Below are 23,364 nucleotides of genomic sequence, written 5' to 3'. Positions count from 1 at the left end.
ACACAGAAGTGTAGAGAAGGATGGCCACCCAAATGGTGTCATCAGAGATTAGGTCTGGACTGGGATTGGGAGCCACTTTTTTCCTTTCTTTAGATTTTCCTATCTTCTGAACACTTTCTATTGAGTATAGATAATACTCATAATTTTTTCTTAAATGATGCTACTTACATTATGGCGGGGGGAACCTCACAATTGTCAGCAGTGAATTCATAACAAGAGTATGTTTGTGGTAGGGATGGGGCGCAGTCCGAGAGAGGCCAGCTGAGCCAGAAAGAGGAAGCTATAAGCTCCATTAAGCTTTTAAACGACCGCTCTGTCTCTCACCATAGTGTACTTGCTGGAAAAGTGATAAATTGCTACCATATGTCACACATTATCCTTTAGGGTTGAAAGTCAAGGGAGAAGGTACTAATGCTCAATTATCAGAGAAGACTCATGAGCTCACTTACAACACAAGTCACCCCTGCCCATCTCAAGTGAATCCACCCTTCCATGTCTGGATAAGAAAAAAAAAAGTATAAGGGTTCATTTACTTGTTTGAGAGGGAAAACACAAGCAGAAGAGGAGCAGAGGAAGAGTGGGAGAAGCAGGCTGGGACATGGGGCTTGATGCCAGGATCCTGGGATCATGACCTGAGCCAAAGGCAGATGCTTAACCGACTGAGCCACCCAGGAGCCCCAAGATGAGGGAAAATTTTTTTAAAAATAAAAAATAAAAGTATTGAAAACAACAGTTTCCATCAAGCTTAATCTTCAAAAACTTCTCCCACTCGGTCACAATAAAAGCTAATGAAACTAAAATTTTCAAAATCTGAATATCCTTAAGTGCTTTCTAATCAGCTTGGCTCCTGATCCCACTAGCCTACTTTTCCCCACAGGTCAAAGTCCCTTGAAAACAGCATTATTTGTGTCTCAGCTGCCTACGTCCATATATGGACTTCCACAGATTTTGAATGACCCTGAGTTCTCAGATATGGCTATTTGCAAATCACAGGGTCTATCTGAAAACATGTAACCACAAACGGATGAAAAGCATGCTTGTTCTCCTTGAGGGTTTTGTCCAAGAACTAAGGGCAGCTGAAATGCTGGCCTTCCAGGCAGCAGGCTTACTAAATAAACATCAGCACAAGTTACTGAGCCCCTAACTCCGCGGAGGGCTTCCTGTGGGCAACTAGCTTTCACCTGCTTTCCCTTTCTTGTGCCATAAGACCACCTCAGGAGACAGACATTACCATTTCAAAGATGAGGGCAGAGGACCAGAAAGAGGAAAAGTGACCTGAGCAGGTTTGCTCCATACATCATCAGCAGAGTGAGGATTTTTTTATTTTTATTAAATTGATTTATTTATTTTCAGAAAAACAGTATTCATTATTTTTTCACCACACCCAGTGCTCCACGCAATTCGTGCCCTCTATAATACCCACCACCTGGTACCCCAACCTCCCACCCCCCACTTCAAACTCCTTAGATTGTTTTTCAGATTTTAATGTAGGACCTCTCACTGTGCACTCCACAGTATTTCTTCTAAACCAGAATTCCTGAGCTGAAACAAACACGTACTCCATGAGAAGACACTTTTCATTCAAGGCTCGTGGGGACTTGCCAAAAGTACTTATCATTATGAGATGACATCACAAAAAAATCAATGCAAAAGGCCAATGTTACTTTGGAGCCAACTCCCTGAAGAATTCAGGGATCAGAATCTACTGAAAGGACTGGAGAAGGGTTCGTTGAGTACACAAAAATTACAGGTGTCCTATTCTGAGCTGTCCCCCCACCCCCACAGTATGAAATATAGAGTTCATGGCAGTAGAATACCATCCAGAACCTTCTCATGGCTCAAGCCAGGAAACCAGAGGAGGGATGATGGAGAACTCTGGCTCTCATCCCCATCCACTCACTTAATGGCTACGTGACATTGAGCCTACCACTGACGTTCCGTTGGTCTCAGCTTTCTGTCAACATGGGCACAATACTACCTACCTCACAGGACATCTGTGAAGCATAGCATGATCCCGAGTGATGGTCACTCACACAGAAGGTATTAAACGTCATTACTTCTGTCAACAGACAGTTCCTTTCCCATGCTCAGTGCTTATCATAGTCCCCAGAACACCACTGTGCCCCCACCCTAGGGGTTCTGAAACACCACCTATTGAATGAAAACTAGACACTCACTCTTACATTTGATCCTTCAAAGTCACACACTAGTAAATTCTCAAGAGGACAGCTCCCAACAGCTGTCTCTTAACCCTTTTCCAATCAGGGCTTTACGCTGCCTGAATTTTTATAATGAATTAAAAATAAGAGGTTTTGTTTTGTTTTGTTTTGTTTTTGTGTATTCTCAGAGAAAGTCAGTGTTCTAATCTTCCTAACAGACTCGCCTCACACCCTTGCAGGGGCAACTTGAATAACAACTAGAGGCTGCAGGATGAACCTAGGTGATGTCAAGAAAAGGGGATTATCAATCTTTGGCAGTTTCTGTCCATCTAGAAGCACCAACTGTCCAAAAAGGGGCTCCATCACCCATGGAAGGTAAGACAGCAGCCCTGGCTGACATGTGTGACAGGTAAGAGCAGGAAATCAGAGACCTGATCTCAAGCCTTGGCTCCACCGCCCTCTCAGCTGGAGCTTCCCTACCATATGGAAACCTATGGAAACCATAGGGCTTGACTAGAGAGCCAGAACCTTAGGTTTCAAAAACGAGTACTTTTTTTTTTTTTTTTAAATCTGGGAATGGATCTAGAAATCTTTTTAGCCTGAGAATTTTTGAATTAATTTAGAGGTTAGTAATCCCTTTTGATTTTTGAAAAAAGATATTAAGAACAAGAAGTACCACACAGTCACTAAAGTAGCTGAAATTTAAAAAGAATCAACTACTGATACACCAGCACAGGTGAAATTCAGAAGCATTACGCTAAGTGAAAGAAGTCTGATGTGAAATGTGTATAATTCAGTGCATAGAACATTCTAGAAAAAAGCAAAACTCCAGATAAAAAAGTGAATAGGTGGTTGCCTGGAGCTGAGGGGGAGGGGATCCGCCACAACAGGATAGAGAGGGAACTTTTGATATTTGTGGTGAAGGTTACATGACTGCACGCAGCCATGAAAAACGTCACACTTAAAAGGAATGAATTTTACTTTATGTAAATTATACCTCAATAAACCATGAGTCCATAAATACTCTGTATCTTCTACAATAAAAAGTACTTTAACCCTTAAAAAGCGAAGCAATATAATTTCGGAATAAAGAGCCATCCTTTATATTGACTACAGCTGACTTCAGGCACATTTAGGGAAGGTTTTTCTCATTTCACTTCGAGACTGGGGAAAGCCTCCTCAGGTACTGACTGGGACAGGTCTGGGTTTCAGAACTGGTGGACAGGTCCTCCATGAAGCCCTTTGCAGATTGGATGAATATGGTGCTCCTGCAGTTCTCACCAAGGGGAGTCAGAATGATAGCACCATTCCATCTGCCTCATACTTGTTACAGGGAACACTTGATTTAAAAAAAAAAAAAAAAAAAAAAAAAAAAGGTTTCTAAAAGACAAACTTCCAAGCTATCACAGGGAGGCTATTCTCTATAATCTGCTGCAGAGGGATCTGACCTGCTGTGAGGGAAGGAGGAAGAACAGAGTAGAGATAAGTTTCCGAATATATTCCTAATAACCTTGATGCAAAGTAAATACCCATCCTACAGTTAAATGGACATTGAGTTTATAGTCATGTTAAGCCCAACTTCATTTTCAAGACTAGCTTTTGCCTAAGCAGACCTGGACTTCATAATGCCTCTCCTGAACAACCAGGTCTGTTCACAATGCAAAAATTATGATTCCCTAGGGGATCACAAGAGCTCTGCTATAAATGAGCGATGGTCAGCAATTTCACTTCCAGTCTCAAATAGGAAATCCTACAGGCCCTGCCATCTAAATGATTATTTATTTGGGTTTTGCATTAACAGGTTAATCTGTATTCTCGAAACTACCCAGAGAACACATCAGTAAATCAAATTCCCCTTCAGAGAATCTTTAAATTCCCTTCCTATCTCTTACTACCATGAAGAGGTCTTTAACTTCCTGGTCTCCAGGGATTCATTAAAACATCAGTGCACTTCAAGCTGGTTTCCTGACCTCGATTCTTACACCCAAAATAAATTCAAGATGAACCAATGATTGAAACACGATAATTAAACTACAAATTCACTGGAGGAAAACACCAAAGAATGTTTTCATCATTTTAGAACAAAGAAGCCTTTACTAAGCATAATATACTACCAAATGCCAAAAATGAAAATATTCATAAATTTGACCACAAAAATTAACTATCCTACATAGCAAAAAATGTACCCCAAGTCAAAATACAGGTGGCCTAGCAGGAGAAAAGATTTATAATACAAATGACAAAGGACAAATAATGCTCAGTTCACATCTAGTTAAGTGCAAATCAAGGAGGAAAAAAAGAAGAGAGAAAGGGATGAAGGATAAAAATGGACAGATCACGTCAAAGAAATACATGTGGTCAATATTTGAAAATGTACGCAGCCCCAGTCATTTTAGAAGTGAAGGGATTAATTAATTAATTAATTAATTAATTTTTTAACTATAAGACTTAAAAACAGAATGTTAGAAGAGCCACCATTAGAGGGGGAAATGCATCTTTACACACAAAACTGGTAGCACTACAACATAGGACAACCTTTTTAGAAGACAATTTAGCAATGTCTAGGAAAAACAGCGCAGACAGTCTATCACCCAGCAATTCCACTGAATGTAGTTTCCTGTGTACACCTAGAGGCACAAAAAGATATATATACGAAGATGTTTGCTATAACATTATGTCTAACAACCTAAATGTCCATCAGTAGAGAATTTCAACAAAGCAGACATCCATTCCTTAGAACACCATCCATCCATCCTAAGAAAGAGTACAGTAGATCCCAGATACCTAATAAGATCTCCAAAAAGATTTTAAAGATCTTTTTTATTTTATTTTAAAAGATCTTATTTTATCTTTAAAAAAGGCAGGAAGGACTATATGCATGATACAGTCCCATCCTTACAAAAACCACAAATACAGAAAAGACATATATCCTAACACATGCCTAAATCTACTTGAATGATGTGCAAGAACTATTAAGTGTAATTATCTCTAATGAGCATACGAGGCAATAGAGGGGCATCTGTCCTTTTTATTTTATGCCCTTCTGTTGAGTTTTTCAATATTTTATTTATTTATTGGAGAGAGAGAGTGAAAGCACAAGCCGGCAGAGAGGCTGAGGGAAAGAGAAGCAGGCTCTCCGGTGAGAAGGGAGCCCAACGTAGGGCTTGGTCCTAGAACCTGAGATCATGACATGAGCTGAAGGCACATGCTCAACCGACTGAACCATCCAGGTGCCCCTGTTCTGTTCTACGAAAAAAGAAAAAGATACACATGAAAAATAAAATCTAACTGCCCTAAGAGTTTATAAAATACTGATGAAATGTCCAGAACTTCTACCATAATTCCTAGAAGATAAAGCAAGCCAGAGAGAAAAAAGCTTTAGAAATAGGGCCCTACCTATGGTAACCCAGATTTTGCATGGGGATGTCAAAAAGGGTAAGAGCGAAACAGAAGTAAGCAAGTCAAGGAAAAGGAGGTCTCTTAAAAAAAAGAAAATTAACAGTGAACAAAATCATTATGAAGAAATCAGTTCAGGTTGTACTTGGAGGCAGAAGAGGGAGGTGTATATAAGCAAAACATTTCCCATGGCCTTGGGCAAGACAGCAGACTGGCTACAGGATTAAAATCATCAGACGTTTCATATGTGGGTCTTTCTTTTGGATGCACAGAATGTGGAAAAACGCTGTCAACTGGTACCGTGCCTAAATTGGAATTAGTGATATAAAAGGGGTAGTCCTTTGAGTGTTGAGGTCAACAAATATTTATTGCCCTGAACAAATTTATTTTGCAATTATTTTCTATATTCTAATGTTAGGAAATTCTCCAAATCATCCATGAAAATGCCTACCTCCTGTCTCCCACATATCTGATCGAAGACCTCCTACCGAATCCCGAATTCACACTTGGATGCCACATTACCCGAGAATGTTCCTATACTTGGAACGCTTAAGCTCCTTGCAGGATACTTCGTCAGTGTGGGGTCTAGGTTTCATTTAAGGACACTGACAACAACAAGGCTCCATGAACAGAAAATCGGACTCTCCTGCCACCACAGCAAAATCATGCACTCAGGCTTCCCAACAGACATTAACCGCTGCTGAACCCGACAAGGCGCAAAGCAACAGAAGGGTCTTCCCGGAAGCAGTTCCAGTGAGGTGCCCGCAGGCCTCTTCCTTCTACCTACAAGCTAATCTTACTACTCTGCTCTTGGTTTTAGATTTAAATGCAGCAGGACAATATGAATTCCAGTATAGTGGGTAACTTCAAAAATAGCATGAAAAACAGCTTCCCCAAAAAAACAGGTTAATTGGGCTAAAGGGCAGCTAATCCAAATTATTACTCCAATGTTCCTTGCTCCCAGGTGATTACTTACCTTAGAACTCGTTTCCATGTGGTATTTGGCACAAGCTCGAAGCTGAGTCACCCAAAACTGTTTCTCCTTTGCATCGGCAGCTAAAATAGAGAAGAAACGGCTTGTAGAGATTGTTCCGAAATGTAGCCAACCTACTTCTACACCCACCTAAGCAGGTGGGGGAGCCCAGGGAGTGAGGTGGAAAGAGCAAAGGGAAGAAGGAAGGCAGATCACAATATTCTCAAGCAGCCCGTGCCTACACCAAAACAAACACGCAGCAAACAAACAGACAAAAAAAGAAAGAAAGAAATTTCACTTAACATCAACAGAAAATTCCCTCTTAAACCACATTACAAACGTACTCCAAAATGTCTAAGAACAATTTGGTCATTTTTTTAACCTCCTCTGAAAAAAGTCATTTCTCTCTCTTTTTTTTTTTTTTTTTAAGATTTATTTATTTGACAGAGACAGAATGAGAACACAAGCTGGGAGATAAAGAGAGAGGGAGAAGCAGGCTCCCTACTGAGCAGGGAGCCCTGATGCAGGGCTCAATCCCAGAACGCTGAGATCACGACCTGAGCCAAAGATGCTGCTTAACCAACTGAGCCACTCCGGTGCCTGATCATTTCTACTTATTTAAAGAGGCAGCAGAGGGGCACCTGAGTGGAGCAGGACTCTGACATCGAGCCCGATGTGGGGCCCTGGGCTAGGAGGGAGGCTGCTAGAGTCCTCTCCCTTTCCATCTCCATCTACCCCCTTCCCTGCACTCTCTCCCATCAATAAAAATAAAAAGCAGGAAAGGGAAAACGTGATTATTTTTAAGTGCCTCTACATGTGTGACAAATAAGAGGCTCAGAGGATAGTTTTTCAGAGCCTTTGGGCATTTCTAGCATTGTACTGTGGACTTACCAGGATCTACAAAATAAGCATTCAATTGAATTATTTTTCATATGTGTCCTCAATGACTCATGTTATGATTGGACAGAACAACATTCCAAACGCTGCTTTAGAGGTCCTCAAATTTCCCCCAAAGAGACATTAAAATACAGGCCAAGTGTATGGTCATTATCTTCCATCCACACTCCCACATCTCAAATAGATCACATCATTTTCTTAAACTCTCATGGACACATAACAGGTTCTAATAAAATCTAAGTCATCAATTTCACTGCATAACTAACTGCATAAATAGTTTAATATAACATTAACTGCATGAATGTTGACTAGGCAGGAAACAAAGATTCCCTTGGAAGTTATAATTGTTTACAAAAATGGGCCTCGGAGTTGTTTGTCAGTACAACTCAACTTCAGCTTGAACTTTCGGGTGAACAAATCAGGAGGGGTAGACCAGCGTTAAGCCCAGGTGAACTGGACTTCCAAAGGATTCTGCAGAAACTAGAGCCTTTTTCCTTTAGGAAAGGTGAAGAACTGCCAGTTCATGGCACCAAAAACACTCTCAAAAGCCGTGCAACTACTGACATCAAGACTCATTCAACTCTACACGTAGGTGAGACGTGCTCGAGTAAACCCAGATCCTCGGAGGGTGAGCCAAGGACCAGTCATATATCCGCCGAAATTTATCCCACCTTTTCTGCAGTTGCTAACTTTAAGCTAAATTTAGCCCTTGCGATAATGTCACAGATAAAACTTTTGTATTTGCTATTAAAGCTACCCTTAAAACAACAACAACAAAAACACCAACCAACAAACCCCTGGGGCATAATAATCCTGAGAATAGTATCAACTCGTAAAAGGCAAAATGAGATGGCTCAATTGTCCTGTTCGTTGGATTTTTTTTTATTTGTGTGGGTTTGTGTCATTTTATAAACCACAGGCAGGGCGGGGGGTGGGGGGGGGGGAGGTCGGGGGAAATGCTATTAAGTTTTTCACCTGCTTTCGTTTCTGCTCTAACAATTTATTAAGCAATAAACAACAAAACGAAAGCAAGGACCATATAAATCTACCCAGCTGGAACACACACTGTGAATCTCCAAAGAGAACATGAATCTGCCCACGTTTCCAGAAACTAAAAAACTTTTTTCAACTGTAGGCATTTTTATTTCATAGGTTCCTGGATTGTTTTATAGATTCTGAAATATGACTTGTATAGTATAGATAATAAAGAAACATTAGCTTATTCCATCTCTTGGCAGTAAAGCTTGGAGGTGGAACCATGAAAACTGGACTCAGAGGCAAGGAGGCTGGGTCCTGGGTTTGGCTTTGCAGAGGCCAACTTATCGTCATCAGTTCCTTGGGGTTAAGGAGAGAAAGAGCCTGTTCTTTATACTGAGCCCCTACCTGGACAAAGAAAAATATAAGATAGGATTCTCAACCAACTCCCAACACTTAATACATACAAGTTCTTCCCTTCCTCAGACCTTAATAACACTGACTCCGTTTGTGTGCGTGTGTATGTGTCTACACATGCATGTGCAAGCATACACCAACGTGGGCATTTGGATTTTTGTTATTTCATTAGAAGAAAACATTTCCTGGCAATGCAACTATAATGGAATGAAGGAAGAATGATCTAGCCATCCAATTAAACTGCTACAGTCAGGCCTGGCATTGCTAAAAACCTGTATGATGGACGTGCCTAAGGGGTGGCAGGACCTACAGTTACAGCTCAGTGAGGGGCTTCCATATAGGCTTCAGTTTTCAAGAAGCAGAAAGAAGTGGGAAAAGCAAGACAAAAAAATTAACTCCACCCCAAGGAGATGGCTTCCTCACTAGACTCCAATACCATACCAGAATAAATACAATGTAAGTAACAGGGCCCTTTGCTGAGAGATGGTTCTAGAGGAATTTGGGGTGGGGAGGGGTGCCTTGACCCTTGAAAGGCTTGTTTTGTCCTCACAGCACAGTCCCCCCGGGGGACTATAGTGAAGACTCACACTGTAAAGAAAATACACACTGAGCTAAAAGGAAAAATCTGAAATCTAAGAGCTGAGCTGGCTTTAGTGTCACTCCCCTTTCATCTGTCCTTAATTCTGCAGTTATTCAAGAAAGGCAATTCCTAATGTCAGCTCCATCTCCCCACCCTAGGCATTAAGAAAGGCAGTGTCCAGGAGCGCCTGGGTGGCTCAGTGGGTTAAGCCTCTGCCTTCAGCTCAGGTTATGATCTCAGGGTCCTGGGATCGAGCCCCGCATCGGGCTCTCTGCTCAACAGGGAGCCTGCTTCCTTCTCTCTCTCTGCCTGCCTCTCTGCCTATTTGTGATCTCTGTCTGTCAAATAAATAAATAAATAATCTGAAGAGAAAATAAAGAGGATTCTCTTCTTTAAAAAAAAAAAAAAGAAAGAAAGAAAGGCAGTGTCTGTTACCACAGAGTTCTTGAACACAGCAAACTGTTAAAGGGGATTAAAACACACACACACACACACACACACACACACACACACAAGAGAGCCATCCCCATGATAACTAGGGGTGCAGCCCCTGAGACCCATGTGAAGAGTTGGCAGGAGAACATACCTCTCAGTTTATACATCTCTCCGTTAGCGGAGTACACCACCAACATGTGGGGGGCTTCGTCGCTCAGGGACACTATGGCTCCAGACAGAGACAGGGCTCCCCGAGGCTTCTGGTGTTTGCTTTGCTCGTTCACAAAATACTGCAGGATGCCAGCCTCAAAATCCAGCACAAAGTACCTGCGCAGAGAAACCACAGTGCATCACTTTTCCTTCTCCAGCCCACTCCTCATGGCAAAGGAGGAAAGTGATCCTTAAATCAACGCCAAGGCTCTCAACTTAAGAAGGTCGAAACCAAAACTCCCTCCCAGGCACCCCAGAGAAGTCAGCCCATGAGCACGGAGAGAGTCCTGGGTTCTTAGGTCAGAATGGTGCTTATAATGGGCCACTGGGGCAAGGCAAGGACTGAGTCCATTCCGGAGTGGGTGGAATGTCCATTACCTTGCCTGGTGCCCAGGATACCACCATAAACCCCCAAATGACCCCTCCCACACACACACAAAAAGGCAAGCAGATGCACTGGGACACAGCCTCAGGTAACACACTCTGTAGGACTTCGCAGGAACAGCTAGCATTTCTAAGCTTCTAAGAGAGGCTGTTTTACACTCAGGGAACAGCAAGCTGAGCCCTGAGCTTCCTGCCAGTGGCCTGGGTAATCCTAAGGAGACAGAGCTCCAGGGGTCACCGGTCAGAGAACGAGGTGCACACGCCAGCAGGTCCTCCAAGAACTCGCTCTGACCTAGAAGTCACCATAACAACCTCCCCTTCTCTACCAGGAAAAAAAGGTCTTCGTCTGAGATGCAAGTACTTCCTGCAGTCTAGAGGCGCACAACAGCCCCTGCTGGTTTTTCCACCTTCTTGCTTTCTGTTCCACTCACACCAGCCTTTCCTCTCCGCCCTCAGAGTCCCCAAGTCATCTCCCATACCAAAGGACCTTGGATCATGCTGTTCCTCCCTGTCTAGAACAATTACTCCAAGGGTAGCCCACAGATTGTTTCCAGTCTACAACAGCTTTGCAGTTTGGCTTTGCTTCAACATCCCACCACCCGATGGGCGAATCAGTCTCATTGAACAGCCTGGATGTAGCCCCACACACATGGCACACACAAGCTACACACTAGTCACAAATCAACTACAATGTAACTGAGGGGAGGAGGAGGGGTCCTTCCCCAGTTTGAAAAACACCCTCCCAGAACGCTATTCTTTCTACCTAGATGGCAGTTTCTTTGCCTTCTTGCCATGTTAACTTCTCAGCCTTCAGGACCAACTCAAGGACCACCAACTTGAGAAACCTCCGGATACTCAACTCTTCCTCCCACAAGCTCTCATAGCACCTTGAAATCGTCCTTCCCAGCCTGCCCCCAGTGGGAGTCTATACCTGGAGCCTCTAATTCCACATTGACTAGAGGCTACACCCTTTGGAAGCAGAAGTAAGTTCCCCCCCAGTGCCCAGTACAGTGCCAGACACTTCACTGATATTCAGTGAACTTTTGTTCAATGAATCAATGAAGGGGGGAAACCCTACCCACCAAATTCCAGTTCCAAGCCAGGCACCAAAGGACCTGGTCACTACGGTGAACTCACAGAGGCACTCCAAAAATAGTTGGGTTTTTGAGAGATAAGCGGCAATACTCAACACGGGTCAAATGCTATACATGTACAAACTTAGGTTGTTTTCACAGGTTAATGTTAGATCGCACTATGTTCCTTGGAACAACATGGTAGCTTTTGCAAAGTAGGGTTTCCAGTGGTGCTGGGATAAGAAGCAAGTATCATCGTGGAAGAGGAAAAGAGGGCAGTGATGCCCTATACGATCCCAAGGTTCAAAAGCCATGTAGGGCCCGCAGGTGCATACATCCCATGCGTAAGTAACTGGCGTTCTTTAAACAAATAGATTTTTTTCCATTCCTGTTTATTATTATTTTTTCAAATACCAAGGTGCTGAAACATAAATATGTATGAAGTGGTTGGGAGCTAACCAGTTAATAAATGAAACTTAGGGATTTCTTCACATGGAAGCGCCGTGAATCAAGAAAGCTTACAACCCTCTGATCTAATCATCCTCACAGTAGTCCAACAGTTAGACATTGTCATTCCCAATTTATGGATATCCTGAGACCCAAAGAAACTCACAGTGCAAGGGCAAGGCTTGGTTCGCTCCAGCAATCATAAACCCCCCTTTGATTGTCATGCCAGCCCTCCCTTGTCCCTTTCTCCAAGCCACCGCTCTTGAGTCACCTCTCTCAAACTTGCTGTTTATTCTCCCCACCTTCCTATCCCAACAGAGCCAATCCAGCAAGCTGGAAGCTCCCTCCCACAGCGCAGAGTGCCGCACGGCCCAGGTCCCAGTCTTCCAGAATTCCAATTCCTCTAAGAAATCTTCCTCTCATAATTATGTCTAACCTTCCAAGTAGCCTGGCCGAGACGGTTGGCCTCGCTTACCCATCTCCTTCCCTCCCGCACCTTAGACTGGGATGATACAGATCGACCTCTGGTTTTCAGGAGGAGCGTGGATAAATCAGACATGGAAATGCGTCACAGACAGGACTATTCCAAATTAAAGTCCCTACTCCAGCAGCACCCACATCACCTGGGAGCTTGTTTGAAATGTAAATTCTTGGGCCCCACTCAAGACCTGCTGCTTCTGAAACTCTGGGGGAGGAACCCAGGAAGCAGTGTTTTCAGCTTCCAGGTGATTCTGAGGCAGCTCAAGGTGGAGAGGCACTGACCTCCACACTGCCTGCCTCTTCTAGGAGACACTGTCAGAATATATTCCCCAGATTCCCCTGCACTTAGGGTGTTGCCATTGGAGTTTTAGCCAATAGGATGTGAGCAAAAGCAATGCAGGCTTGACCCATAAAACACACATTCTCTCTCTCCCGCCCACGGACATACACACTCACTCTCACACACTCATCTTCTCTCTCATACACACACACACACACACACACACAGAGGTTGGAAATGGAGACAACCTGCAGGTGAACTTGAGAACCCTGCAACAATTATGGCAAAGAGATAAGGGACCGGGTCTCCGAATCTCCACCTGGGAGTCACCTGCTAAGAAGCACCCACATCAGGCTGGTATAGGAATAAGAAAGTTCTGCTGAATTAGGCCATTACAATCAAGATGTGTTACAGCAGTTAGTCTTACAAATTCACATACAAACAAACAAAAAGTACTTCTATTTTCACATCCTACTTAAAAAAACATTCTTTTAAGATTTTACTTTTGAGGAATCTCCACACCCAATGTGGGGCTCAAACCTACAACCCTGATATCAAAAGTCACACACTGCACTGACTGAGCCATCCGGGTGCCCCCATCCTACTTAAAATTTGCTCCGACTTAGGGACACCTGGCTGGCTCAGTCACTTAAGCATCCGCCTTTGACTCAAGTCCTGATCCCAGGGTCCTGGGATGGAGTCCCGCATTAGGCTCCCCGCTCAATGGGAAGCCTGCTTCTCCCTCTGCCTGCCACTCCTCCTGCTTGTGTGCACTGACAGATAAATCAAATCTTTTTAAAAAATAAACTTCTTTTAAAAAAAAAGAAGAAAGAAGAAAGAAGAAGAAGAATTTGCCACAACTCTGTGTGGCAAAAACAAAATTTCCTCCACCCAAAAAAACCTCCTTCAACAAGAGAGCAGGGTAATGTCTGAGCTGCCAATGATCAAATTATTTAAGTGCTGACCCTGCCCTCTCTTTAGGGGTAAACGTTTTCAACTTGACCTATATCAAACGTCATTGTGACGTAGCCAGGCAGACAAGCTCCCGGCAAGGCAGAGCACTAACAGTAACACTCCTTACAAGTGTAGGGAAGGACACTGGGATCCGACCAGAGCACTCTGTGTCCTCCCCACCCTCCCGGGCCAGAGCTGCAGCATCCCCTGTCCAAAATCATACCAGCTTTCCTGGGGGAAGTAGAAGAGGAAAGAGATCTGAACAGGCTTCAAGGAAGAGGCATGCGCCATTGGCTGGAAAGGAGAAAGGGTTTGACATCTTTCTCCTTATTGCTTCTACAGACTCTTCATTGATTAGGAAGGTGTCAGCTTTCCTTACTCCCAGAGGCAGCTTCCCAAATGCATCCTGTTTAAACAACTCACTGTATATTTGCAAAGACATTATTCAGAAGCTGATGCAAAGAAATGAATTCAATGTTGTTCTTTTGCCCAATAGGGATGACAATAAGCAAATGATGTCCCATTATGCAGGATATGGGGACGCATTAATGATTTTTCATAATATGTATTTCAAACCTACATCTTAATTTTAACCTGTCACAGATGGGGGGGGGGGGGAGGGAACCACTTCTACTGCGTTCTAAAATAGTTTAAATGCAAATGTGCAGGTTTGAATCATGAGCACTAAGGAAGGTCATCAATAATTTACTCCCCTTCTAAAGACAACGAGAAATTATTGTGTTTGGAGAGAAGCAATGGAGTACAAGCAGATTAAAAACTATAGCCAACTCAACAAAGTGTCCCTTCAGGCCGGCCTCTGAAAGGTAAGTTAGCTTGTGTCACGGAAGGGGAGAGCGGTCCATACGGCATTAAGGAGGGCAATCCCGGTTGGTCACATCCCCTGGGAGGAATGAAATTAAATTTGGTTTCCCACTGGGTCAAGGCTCTGTCAGTTACTGCTGTTCGGAGCCTGGAGCAGTATCTGAAAGTCACAGCTTTCCTGCTAAATAGGAAAAGTGAGCCATATTTCTAAATGAGACTTTCTAAGCCCAAGTGAAATTGCTAGATAAAATCCTGAAACATTCTTACAGGTTTTTCCTCCTAGAGAAATGATTAAGACAAACTTAATTCTACTCTTTTTTTCTTTTTTTTAATTAATGTCTTCAGGCTTTAGCGTGCAACCCAATGTGAAGGTAAACTTCACTGTACACAGAGCCAGCCTGTATTTTTCGCTGCTTTAACAAAGCAAAGAACATGGTGGGGAAAGAAAACCAGGGGAGAACATAAACCCGCTTGGAGAGGCGTCTTCACTGCTGGCAGCCCAGCTTCCTGGGGACACCACTGGCCAGTTCCAAAGCCAGGAGCCACGGCACGCAGCAGGTGCCTTCCCTGGAAGGACGGAGGACCAGCCCCTGTACTGCTTATGCTTCAGGCAAGCCTCACCGCTTTAGATACACCACACACGTGCACCACTCCACCCTTCATATACACACTCACAGATGTGGACACTCACATGTTCCCACAAACACACCTGCACACTTACACAGATACTCACGTTCATACCTCTGCATTCATGTCAACATTCTTGAACTCACACCACACTTCTACCTACTCGGACATGCACACACTTTCACACTCCGCTGCACATGCACTGACTTTCACACACACACACACACACACACACAACACACACACACACACACACCAGCCGCAGCCCTTTCCTAGCACTGCCTTCCAATTCTTGCATCCCCCAGGTTATCTGTCTACACCTGTAGCTTCTTGATCTCACCCAGCTGCCTGACAGTTTCATTAAGGTCCAAGTTTAGCATCTGAAAGTTGAAAAATCCATTTTTATATTGGGAGCAGGGAAGAACATACCCTAAAAGCACAGCAACGTCCATGAGGCCAAACTCCAGCCTGGAGCAGAAATGTCACGGGAAAGGTTGGGGGGGTGTTGCTTTGAGAAGTTCACAGATGCGGACAGGCAGAAGGTGCAACAAAACCACAAGAGAATTATAAAGAGAAAAAAATGCAGTGTAAAAAACCTTCCTTTGAAGACAAACTTAGTAGACAGGCTGGTCCTGACAAAAAGCTAAGTCACTCCATCTGAATTGAAAGGTGAAAAGTAAAACGACAAGAGTAAAGGCCCTAGGAAGAAGAGGTGCTCGCCTCTTGACGGCAGCTGAGCAGACACCTTTCATACCTGTGTTATCTCCAATAGGCTGTCAGAACTCTTCTCGTCTCCCCGGAGGCTCAGTCCCTCATCTCCATGCCTGATGCTGGGGCCAGAACCTCAGGGACTCCCTGCCTGCCAGACCCACCACCCCCAGCCCCACATGAATGAGGAAAGAGGACCCAGCTCCTGCTGTCCACAGGTAGTCAGGCAATCCTTCCCACGGAGATGGGTCTCACCTTCCTCAGGCACCCTGTCTTGAGAAGCACCTGCCCCCACTGCTGGAACTCACCAGACAGGCTGGAGACATCTGAGTAACGGCCTTACCCCCACTAAGGACAACACTGACGTTGGTCTTCCACTTAAGATGCTTTCCTAGGTTGGATTATTTGCTGCCCGACTCTTCGGGAACCCCAGCGCACACCCCACTGGTACACCAAAATGGCAGAGACAGAGGACCCTCTCACAGAGGCGGGATTTCTCCACCTTGGGCATCCTCCCCTCCTCCATGGGCCCAAGCCGCAAGAGAACTTGACAGGTGTAGGCACAGAGCTCAAGGAGCAGTTCTTATAGCCCTACACACACTGATTACTCAGGTTTCAGCTGCCCCACCCACCCACCCAATTTCTATCAGTTGAAATATCATCATTTCTGTGTGCCTGGGTGGTTCAGTGGGTTAAAGCCTCTGCCTTCAGCTCAGGTCATGATCCAGGGTCCTGGATCGAGCCCACATCGGGCTCTCTGCTCAGCGGGGAGCCTGCTTCCTCCTCTCTCTCTTCCTGCCTCTCTGCCTACTTGTGATTTCTGTCAAATAAATAAAATCTTTTTAAAAAATAAATACATAATAAAAATATAATAAAATATCACCATTTCTGACACCTAGAATCACATTTCTAAAACTTCCAATCTACTGTTTACAGAAAAATTAAAATGAAAATCTGCAAAGCAAACTCGGTATATGAAGGAGGAGGGGAAATATCAAACTGTGGGTGTATTCTCCTAAATTCACCTTAAGTCTTCAAACCTGACACCGCCTGTTGACCACCTCCAGTGAGCCCTTCTCATCTCCAGAGAGCAGCGTATATAATTTCTCCACACGGAGTTGCCTCCTCAGAAGTGCCAGTCACACGTGAGAGGGTATTCATGCATCCCAGGGAGGCCCATAACACCTGATCATGGTGGTCTTCTCACGGGGAAGGGCTCATGCTCATAATCCTTAGAGTTTCTGACTTGAACAGAGAAGGGAAATCTTGTAGAACTTCTCTCACGGTAACCTGGAGAGGAAGCGCCAAAACCTTACAAACTCCAAGGCCTCCTCAATCCTAGCCAAACTTGAACGTCTGAGATCTGCTTAAGTCTTGTAACTTGCGACGATAGGATGGCCATGTTCCCTCCGTGAATTCCCAGCCCATTCAGAGATTCCCGGATGTAATGTGAAACTGTAGCTTAAGGAGGGGAGGGAGGGGGGCCTGCATCAGGCTCTCTGCTCAGCAGGGAGCCTGCTTCCCCTTCTCTCTCTGCCTGCCTCTCTGCCTACTTGTGATCTCTATCAAATAAATAAACAAAATCTAAAAAAAAAAAAAAAAAAAGGACAGGGAGGGACTTGAGGGGCCAGGCCCCTCCCAGTGGGTAGGTGGCAGTTTAATACGCAAAGAGAATTTACACAGGAGGCCTGCCTTGGGCAGCAGCAAAACAAATCCACGTGCCCACCCTCCAAACCTTAAAGGTCATGGATACCGTGCAGGTGTCTCACTATCACATCACCATCTCAAGTCTGCATCCTTGGAGCAGCTTCTGGGAGCAGGAACCCACATTCCTAGCACAGGGGAGGAGCTGAGAGGCCTCTGGATGCCCAGGTCCAGCTCATGGGGTCAACTGGTGGTCACGTCCTCTTGATGACCATTCCAAGAGTCTCCAATACTTACTGTTTGACTTACGATCAGAGAAGTCCACCACTGCCTCATCCATGCCCCAAAAGGCAGAGATTCCAACATCCTCCAGAAGGTGCTAAGTTGTGAGAGGGCCTTAAGGCTCATCACCAACCAGGGGACAAGTAGACGCTATCACAGAATCACAGAAGGACTTCGTCATTCCCAAACATTTGGGCATGCGATACAGGTCCAATTTCAATCGATCAGAAAAATTTAGGATATGGGCTGTGTATAGCACAACCATTATGTTAGTTTTCAGAAATCTTAAAGATAGAGAAGCTGAACCATTAGTAAAAACAACTGCTAATCTTCACAGAGCACTTTCTACATGCCATGGATTATTACTCATATTAATTCATTTATAACTCCCAGCAGTTCTGGGAAAAAATGCGATCATAACCTCTTCCTACGGGGGAAAAAATTCAAGTCAAGAAAGAGTAACTTGTTCAGGATCTTACAAACAGGAAATGATGGGGCTAGATTTTAACGCAGGCAATCTAGCGATATAGTTCATAACTCTAAACCGTTAAGATACTCCTGTGGATTAAAATAGTTTTCACTGCAAAGAAGCAAAAACAGAGGATCAAAAATACATAAAGCAAACTGATAGAAATGCTTGTGTTCTCCTCAAAGATTTTGATGGATTCCTTCCTCACACAGGCAGCAACCTCTTCGACCTCAGCCGCAGCAACATCTTCCTAGGAACAACGCCAAAGGCAAGGGAAGCAAGGGAACAAATGAACTATTGGGATTTCATCAAGATCAAAAGCTTTTGCACAGCAAAGGAAACAGTTAACAAAATCAAAAGACAACTGACAGAATGGGAGAAGACATTTGCAAATGACATATCAGATAAAGGACTAGTGTCCAAAATCTATAAAGAACTTAGCAAACTCAACACCCAAAGAACAAATAATCCAATCAAGAAATGGGCAGAGGACATGAACAGACATTTCTGCAAAGAAGACATCCAGATGGCCAACAGACACATGAAAAAGTGCTCCATATCACTCGACATCAGGGAAATACAAATCAAAACCACAATGAGATATCACCTCACACCAGTCAGAATGGCTAAAATAAACAAGTCAGGAAATGACAGATGCTGGCGAGGATGCGGAGAAAGGGGAACCCTCCTACACTGTTGGTGGGAATGCAAGCTGGTGCAGCCACTCTGGAAAACAGCATGGAGGTTCCTCAAAATGTTGAAAATAGAACTGCCCTATGACCCAGCAATTGCACTATTGGGTATTTACTCTAAAGATACAAACGTAGTGATCCAAAGGGGCACGTGCACCCGAATGTTTATAGCAGCAATGTCCACAATAGCCAAACTATGGAAAGAACCTAGATGTCCATCAGCAGATGAATGGATCAAGAAGATGTGGTGTATATACACAATGGAATACTATGCAGCCATCAAAAGAAATGAAATCTTGCTATTTGCGACAACATGGATGGAACTAGAGCGTATCATACTTAGCAAAATAAATCAAGCAGAGAAAGACAATTATCATATGATCTCCCTGATATGAGGAAGTGGTGATGCAACATGGGGGCTTAAGTGGGTAGGAGAAGAATCAATGAAGCAAGATGGGATTGGGAGGGAGACAAACCATAAGTGACTCTTAATCTCACAAAACAAACTGAGGGTTGCTGGGGGGAGGGGGTTTGGGAGAAGGGGGTGGGATTATGGACATTGGGGAGGGTATGTGCTTTGGTGAGTGCTGTGAAGTGTGTAAACCTGGTGATTCACAGACCTGTACCCCTGGGGATAAAAGTATATGTTTATAAAAAATAAATTTTAAAAAAAACTGATAGAAATGCAAGAAAAAAAGCAAATACAGTCAGATTGGGAGGTTGTAGAATCCTATCACCTATTAATTCTGTAGGATTGAACAGATATGCAGAAAATAGACATCCAAGACAACAGTCAGTTTTATTTTAGATTTTTCAAATAATTATATACACTGGCAAAAAATAGGGTTTTTTTTTTTCCCAAGATTTATTTGAGAGCTAGAGAGAGAGAGAGAGAAAACTGAACAGGGAGCCTGATTTGGGGCTCGATCCCAGGACCCCAGGATCATGACCTAAGCCAAAGGCAGACACTTAACTGACTGAGCCACCCAGGCACCCGATAAGACTTTTTAAATGTGCATGGATAAATCTTCCAAAACACTGCCCAAAAAACCATCAAGTAGTAGAAATGTTATAGGTCACACTCTTTACAGTTCACAGGAAAATGGTGTATTAAAGACTTCAGTTTTTAAAAAATAAGTAGTATTAGTTTTAGTAATATAACATTTAAATGTAATTGGCATATTATAATTTATATTCATTTAGGAGAAAATCGGTTAATAGGAAAATTAGGAAAAGCTAGGAGAATAGGTTAGAGTGGGGAGGGCATGACAGAGGCAAAACCATAATAAAAGTATTGGCACATATTTCTAAATTTAAAAAATCTCTAGGAGTACCTGGGTGGCTCAGATGGTTAAGCCTCTGCCTCCGGCTCAGGTCATGATCTCAGGGTCCTGGGATTAAGCCCCACATCGGGCTCTGCTCAGTGGAGTCTGCTTGTCCTTCTCCCTCTGCCTCTCCCCCCTGCTTATGCTCTCAAATGAATAAATCTTTAAAAAAAAAAATCTCTAAAGTAAAAAAAAAAAAAAAAAAAAAATCCATAAATAAAACTGACAGCTAATAACGTATGGTTTAAAAAAATACTGCAGTACCTTGCCTTCTAAAAAGAATGTGTCTTACAGTTTGGATTGGCCACTCTCTGCTTACCAAATCAGTTAAGCAGCTTGTTAAAAATGTGGATTTCTAACTCCAACCCACACCTAGAGAATCAGCATCTTTGCAGATGAGGTCAGGAAATCAGGAATGTGAAATTTCAAAGTTTCCCTAAAACGCCCTGCAGGAGAGGAGCCAGCGCAAAGCCACAGATGGAAGAAAACCTCACGGGTGTTGTTCAGGAGCCTGGTTTTCGGCTTCCCCCACCATCACTCACACAGCAAACGCCTGAGCACCTACACGCCCGGACAACCAAGCAGGATTTATTATTTAAGTGTGCGACGACCTCATTTTGTCTGCGTCTGAACGAGCCCAATCCCAGCTCCAAAATCACAACCACCCAGGCAGTGGGTTTTCTTGGCTCTGTCCCTTTGGAAGTATTTTTGAGAAAGATTTAAGGAAAAGTTCCAAAACTACCTGGCAGAAAGCTCCCGAGTAATCGGATCATCAAGCAACATTAGGCAGGTGCTCAGCTGCTCGTAGGGACCCGGGCTGAAAAACCCACCTGAAGATTAAGGAGCGAGCCACCCAGCGGCCTCTAGAACCACCTAATAAAGCACCAGCATAAGTCAACGTTAACTTTGAACACGAGATTTGATGCACTGTGCTTGGATTTGATCTACGATGAGATTCAATCTGCTTTTAGAGACGGGGTGATTTAATTCCAAAAGCAAGAACGGAGACCTGTCTGACAAGGATTAATACAGGCTTTCAGAACAGTGCCTCTCACCTTCTGAACTATTAACTCTTGAGTTTCCAGTGCCTTCAGGGAAGACTCTTAACACTGTAGTAAGAAGACTGTAAAATATCAGGAGGTATCGTGAGGCACAGAGCTCCCATTTGCACTCTTGCCGTTGAGGGCACAGGTAATTTACCCGAGGATACTTACAATGGGCCGAGTCTTGATTCAGGTCCCTGCTTTGGACTGGAAGGCTGAACTCACACATCAAGTCACGGTGAAAAAGATTCTGGTACTCGCTAAAGCCCTGGGGTAAAAAAGGGTAGGCGTTCCCAGCCTGGCTCCCACGGAGATGAATAGAGCGGAGACCTACCCGGGGAAGCAATTCAGATTCCCAGGAATCTCAGTTTTGTCCCCAGATACCCAACTCAGTCAAGCCCTAAACTCCACTGTCCTTGGATCAAAGGATCTTGCATCCTTCCTAGGGTGATGCAGCACAAAAGAAAGAGGTCTTACTTGGTGGTAAGCGGCCTGACTATGGCCTAGACCAGCGGTTTTCAAGCTTTAGCTGCATCAGAATCACCTGGAACCTTATTAAGAAGCAGCTCACTGGACCCTCCCCAGACTTTCTGATTGCGGAAGTCTGGGGTAAAGCATGAGAATGTGAATTTTTTTTTTTTTAAGATTTTATGTATTTATTTGAAAGAATGACAGAGAGAGTGCCTGCACAAGCAGGGGGGAGGGGCAAAGGGAGAGGGAGAAGCAGGCTCCCCACTGAGCTGGGAGCCTGACGTGGGGTTCAATCCCAGGACCCCAGGATCATGACCTGGCAGCTGCAGATGTTTAACCGACTAAGCCAACAAGGTGCCCCGAGAATTTGAATTTCTAACATCTTCCAGGGCTGAGGCTGATGCTGCTGCAATGCCCACACTTCAAGAGCCACTGGTTCTCACATTGGTGACAAAGTCCTTTATCCACTCTGAGCTTTGACATCCAGTCCTGCAAAAGCAGAAAGCCGAATGACTCTCTTTTGCAGACTATCCCACCATCACTGGGCCTAAAGATCTGTCTGGTTATAAAACAAGAGCTTCCAAAGCACACGTCGCATTTCCAAACGCAAACAGTAAATCGTACCCAATGCTGACGTTCGTATTACATTGTGTCAGCAGTTTAGTTAATTGACTACAATGCCAACAAGGCAGAACTTAAAACAAGAGCCTTGATTTGTTCTTTGGTTGACATGCCATGGAAATCTTATTGGGCAAGGATTAGCACCTGATTCTCAACATGGTCAGCGGTACGAAGGTTCTTTGATGAGGACTTTTTTTTTTTTTTTTAAAGATTTTATTTATTCATTTGACAGACAGAGATCACAAGTATGCAGAGAGGCAGGCAGAGAGAGAGGAGGAAGCAGGCTCCCCGCCCAGCAGAGAGCCCGATGCAGGGCTCCATCCCAGGAACCTGGGATCATGACCCGAGCCGAAAGCAGAGGTCTCAACCCACTGAGCCACCCAGGTGCCCCTGAAGAGGACTTTTTTTAAGGTTGTATTTATTTACTTGAAATAGCAAGAGCACAGTGGTGGGGGAGGGGAGCAGAGGGAAAGGGTGAAGCAGCCTCCTCACTGAGCAGGGAGCCCAATGGAGGACTCCATCGTAGGACCCCAAGATCATAAGTTGAGCCCAAGGCAGATGCTTAACCGACTGAGACACCCAGGCACCCCAGATGTGGATAGCTTTACCCAGGGTTTAAAAAAAAAGAGAGTCTATATAAGTCCAAATTTCTGAAAAAAAAAAGAAAAAGGGAGAAAACCTAGTTCCAAAACTAGGTTCTATTTGCAAGAATTGACTCATTTCTTTAAAAACAATCCTTTTGCACTGAGTACCTACAATGTGCTAGGCACCCTGTGCCAAGAGCTAAGGCTACACTGGTGGGATGGGGTATGGACAAGGCCCCTACTCGAATGCATGGTGGGGTGGACAAATGACTCCAACACACAAAATAGTCACTAAAATAAATGGCAAAATTATAGCTGCGGTGAGTGTCTCCTGGAGAAGAGAAGAGAATGTGACCTGGTTAGGGAGTTCCCAAGGTCAAAATATCCATCCGCTGGTGAAAGGATAAGCAAAATGT

At 44.0% G+C, this 23,364-nt stretch overlaps 1 protein-coding gene across 4 annotated transcripts in view; it reads right to left on the bottom strand.

Annotated features, from left to right (window-relative positions):
* OSBPL10 (oxysterol binding protein like 10) overlaps positions 1 to 23,364 on the bottom strand; it is a 327,328-nt gene that overhangs the window by 209,158 nt on the left and 94,806 nt on the right. For 3 of the 4 annotated variants that reach the window (XM_059162392.1, XM_059162393.1, XM_059162395.1), the window contains exons 2-3: positions 9,984 to 10,159; positions 6,532 to 6,611 (exon numbers count right to left, since the gene is read on the bottom strand). In XM_059162392.1, coding sequence (XP_059018375.1) covers positions 6,532 to 6,611; positions 9,984 to 10,159 — 256 coding nt within the window. Of the gene's footprint in view, positions 1 to 6,531; positions 6,612 to 9,983; positions 10,160 to 16,842; positions 17,116 to 23,364 lie in introns of those variants that run through there. The other variant, XM_059162394.1, reaches the window with a different exon arrangement.

Source organism: Mustela lutreola, chromosome 2 (genome assembly GCF_030435805.1).
Source record: "Mustela lutreola isolate mMusLut2 chromosome 2, mMusLut2.pri, whole genome shotgun sequence".
NCBI lineage: Eukaryota > Metazoa > Chordata > Mammalia > Carnivora > Mustelidae > Mustela > Mustela lutreola.
Note: the sequence above shows the minus strand (reverse complement) of the source record. Positions and strands in the feature narration are given on the sequence as shown.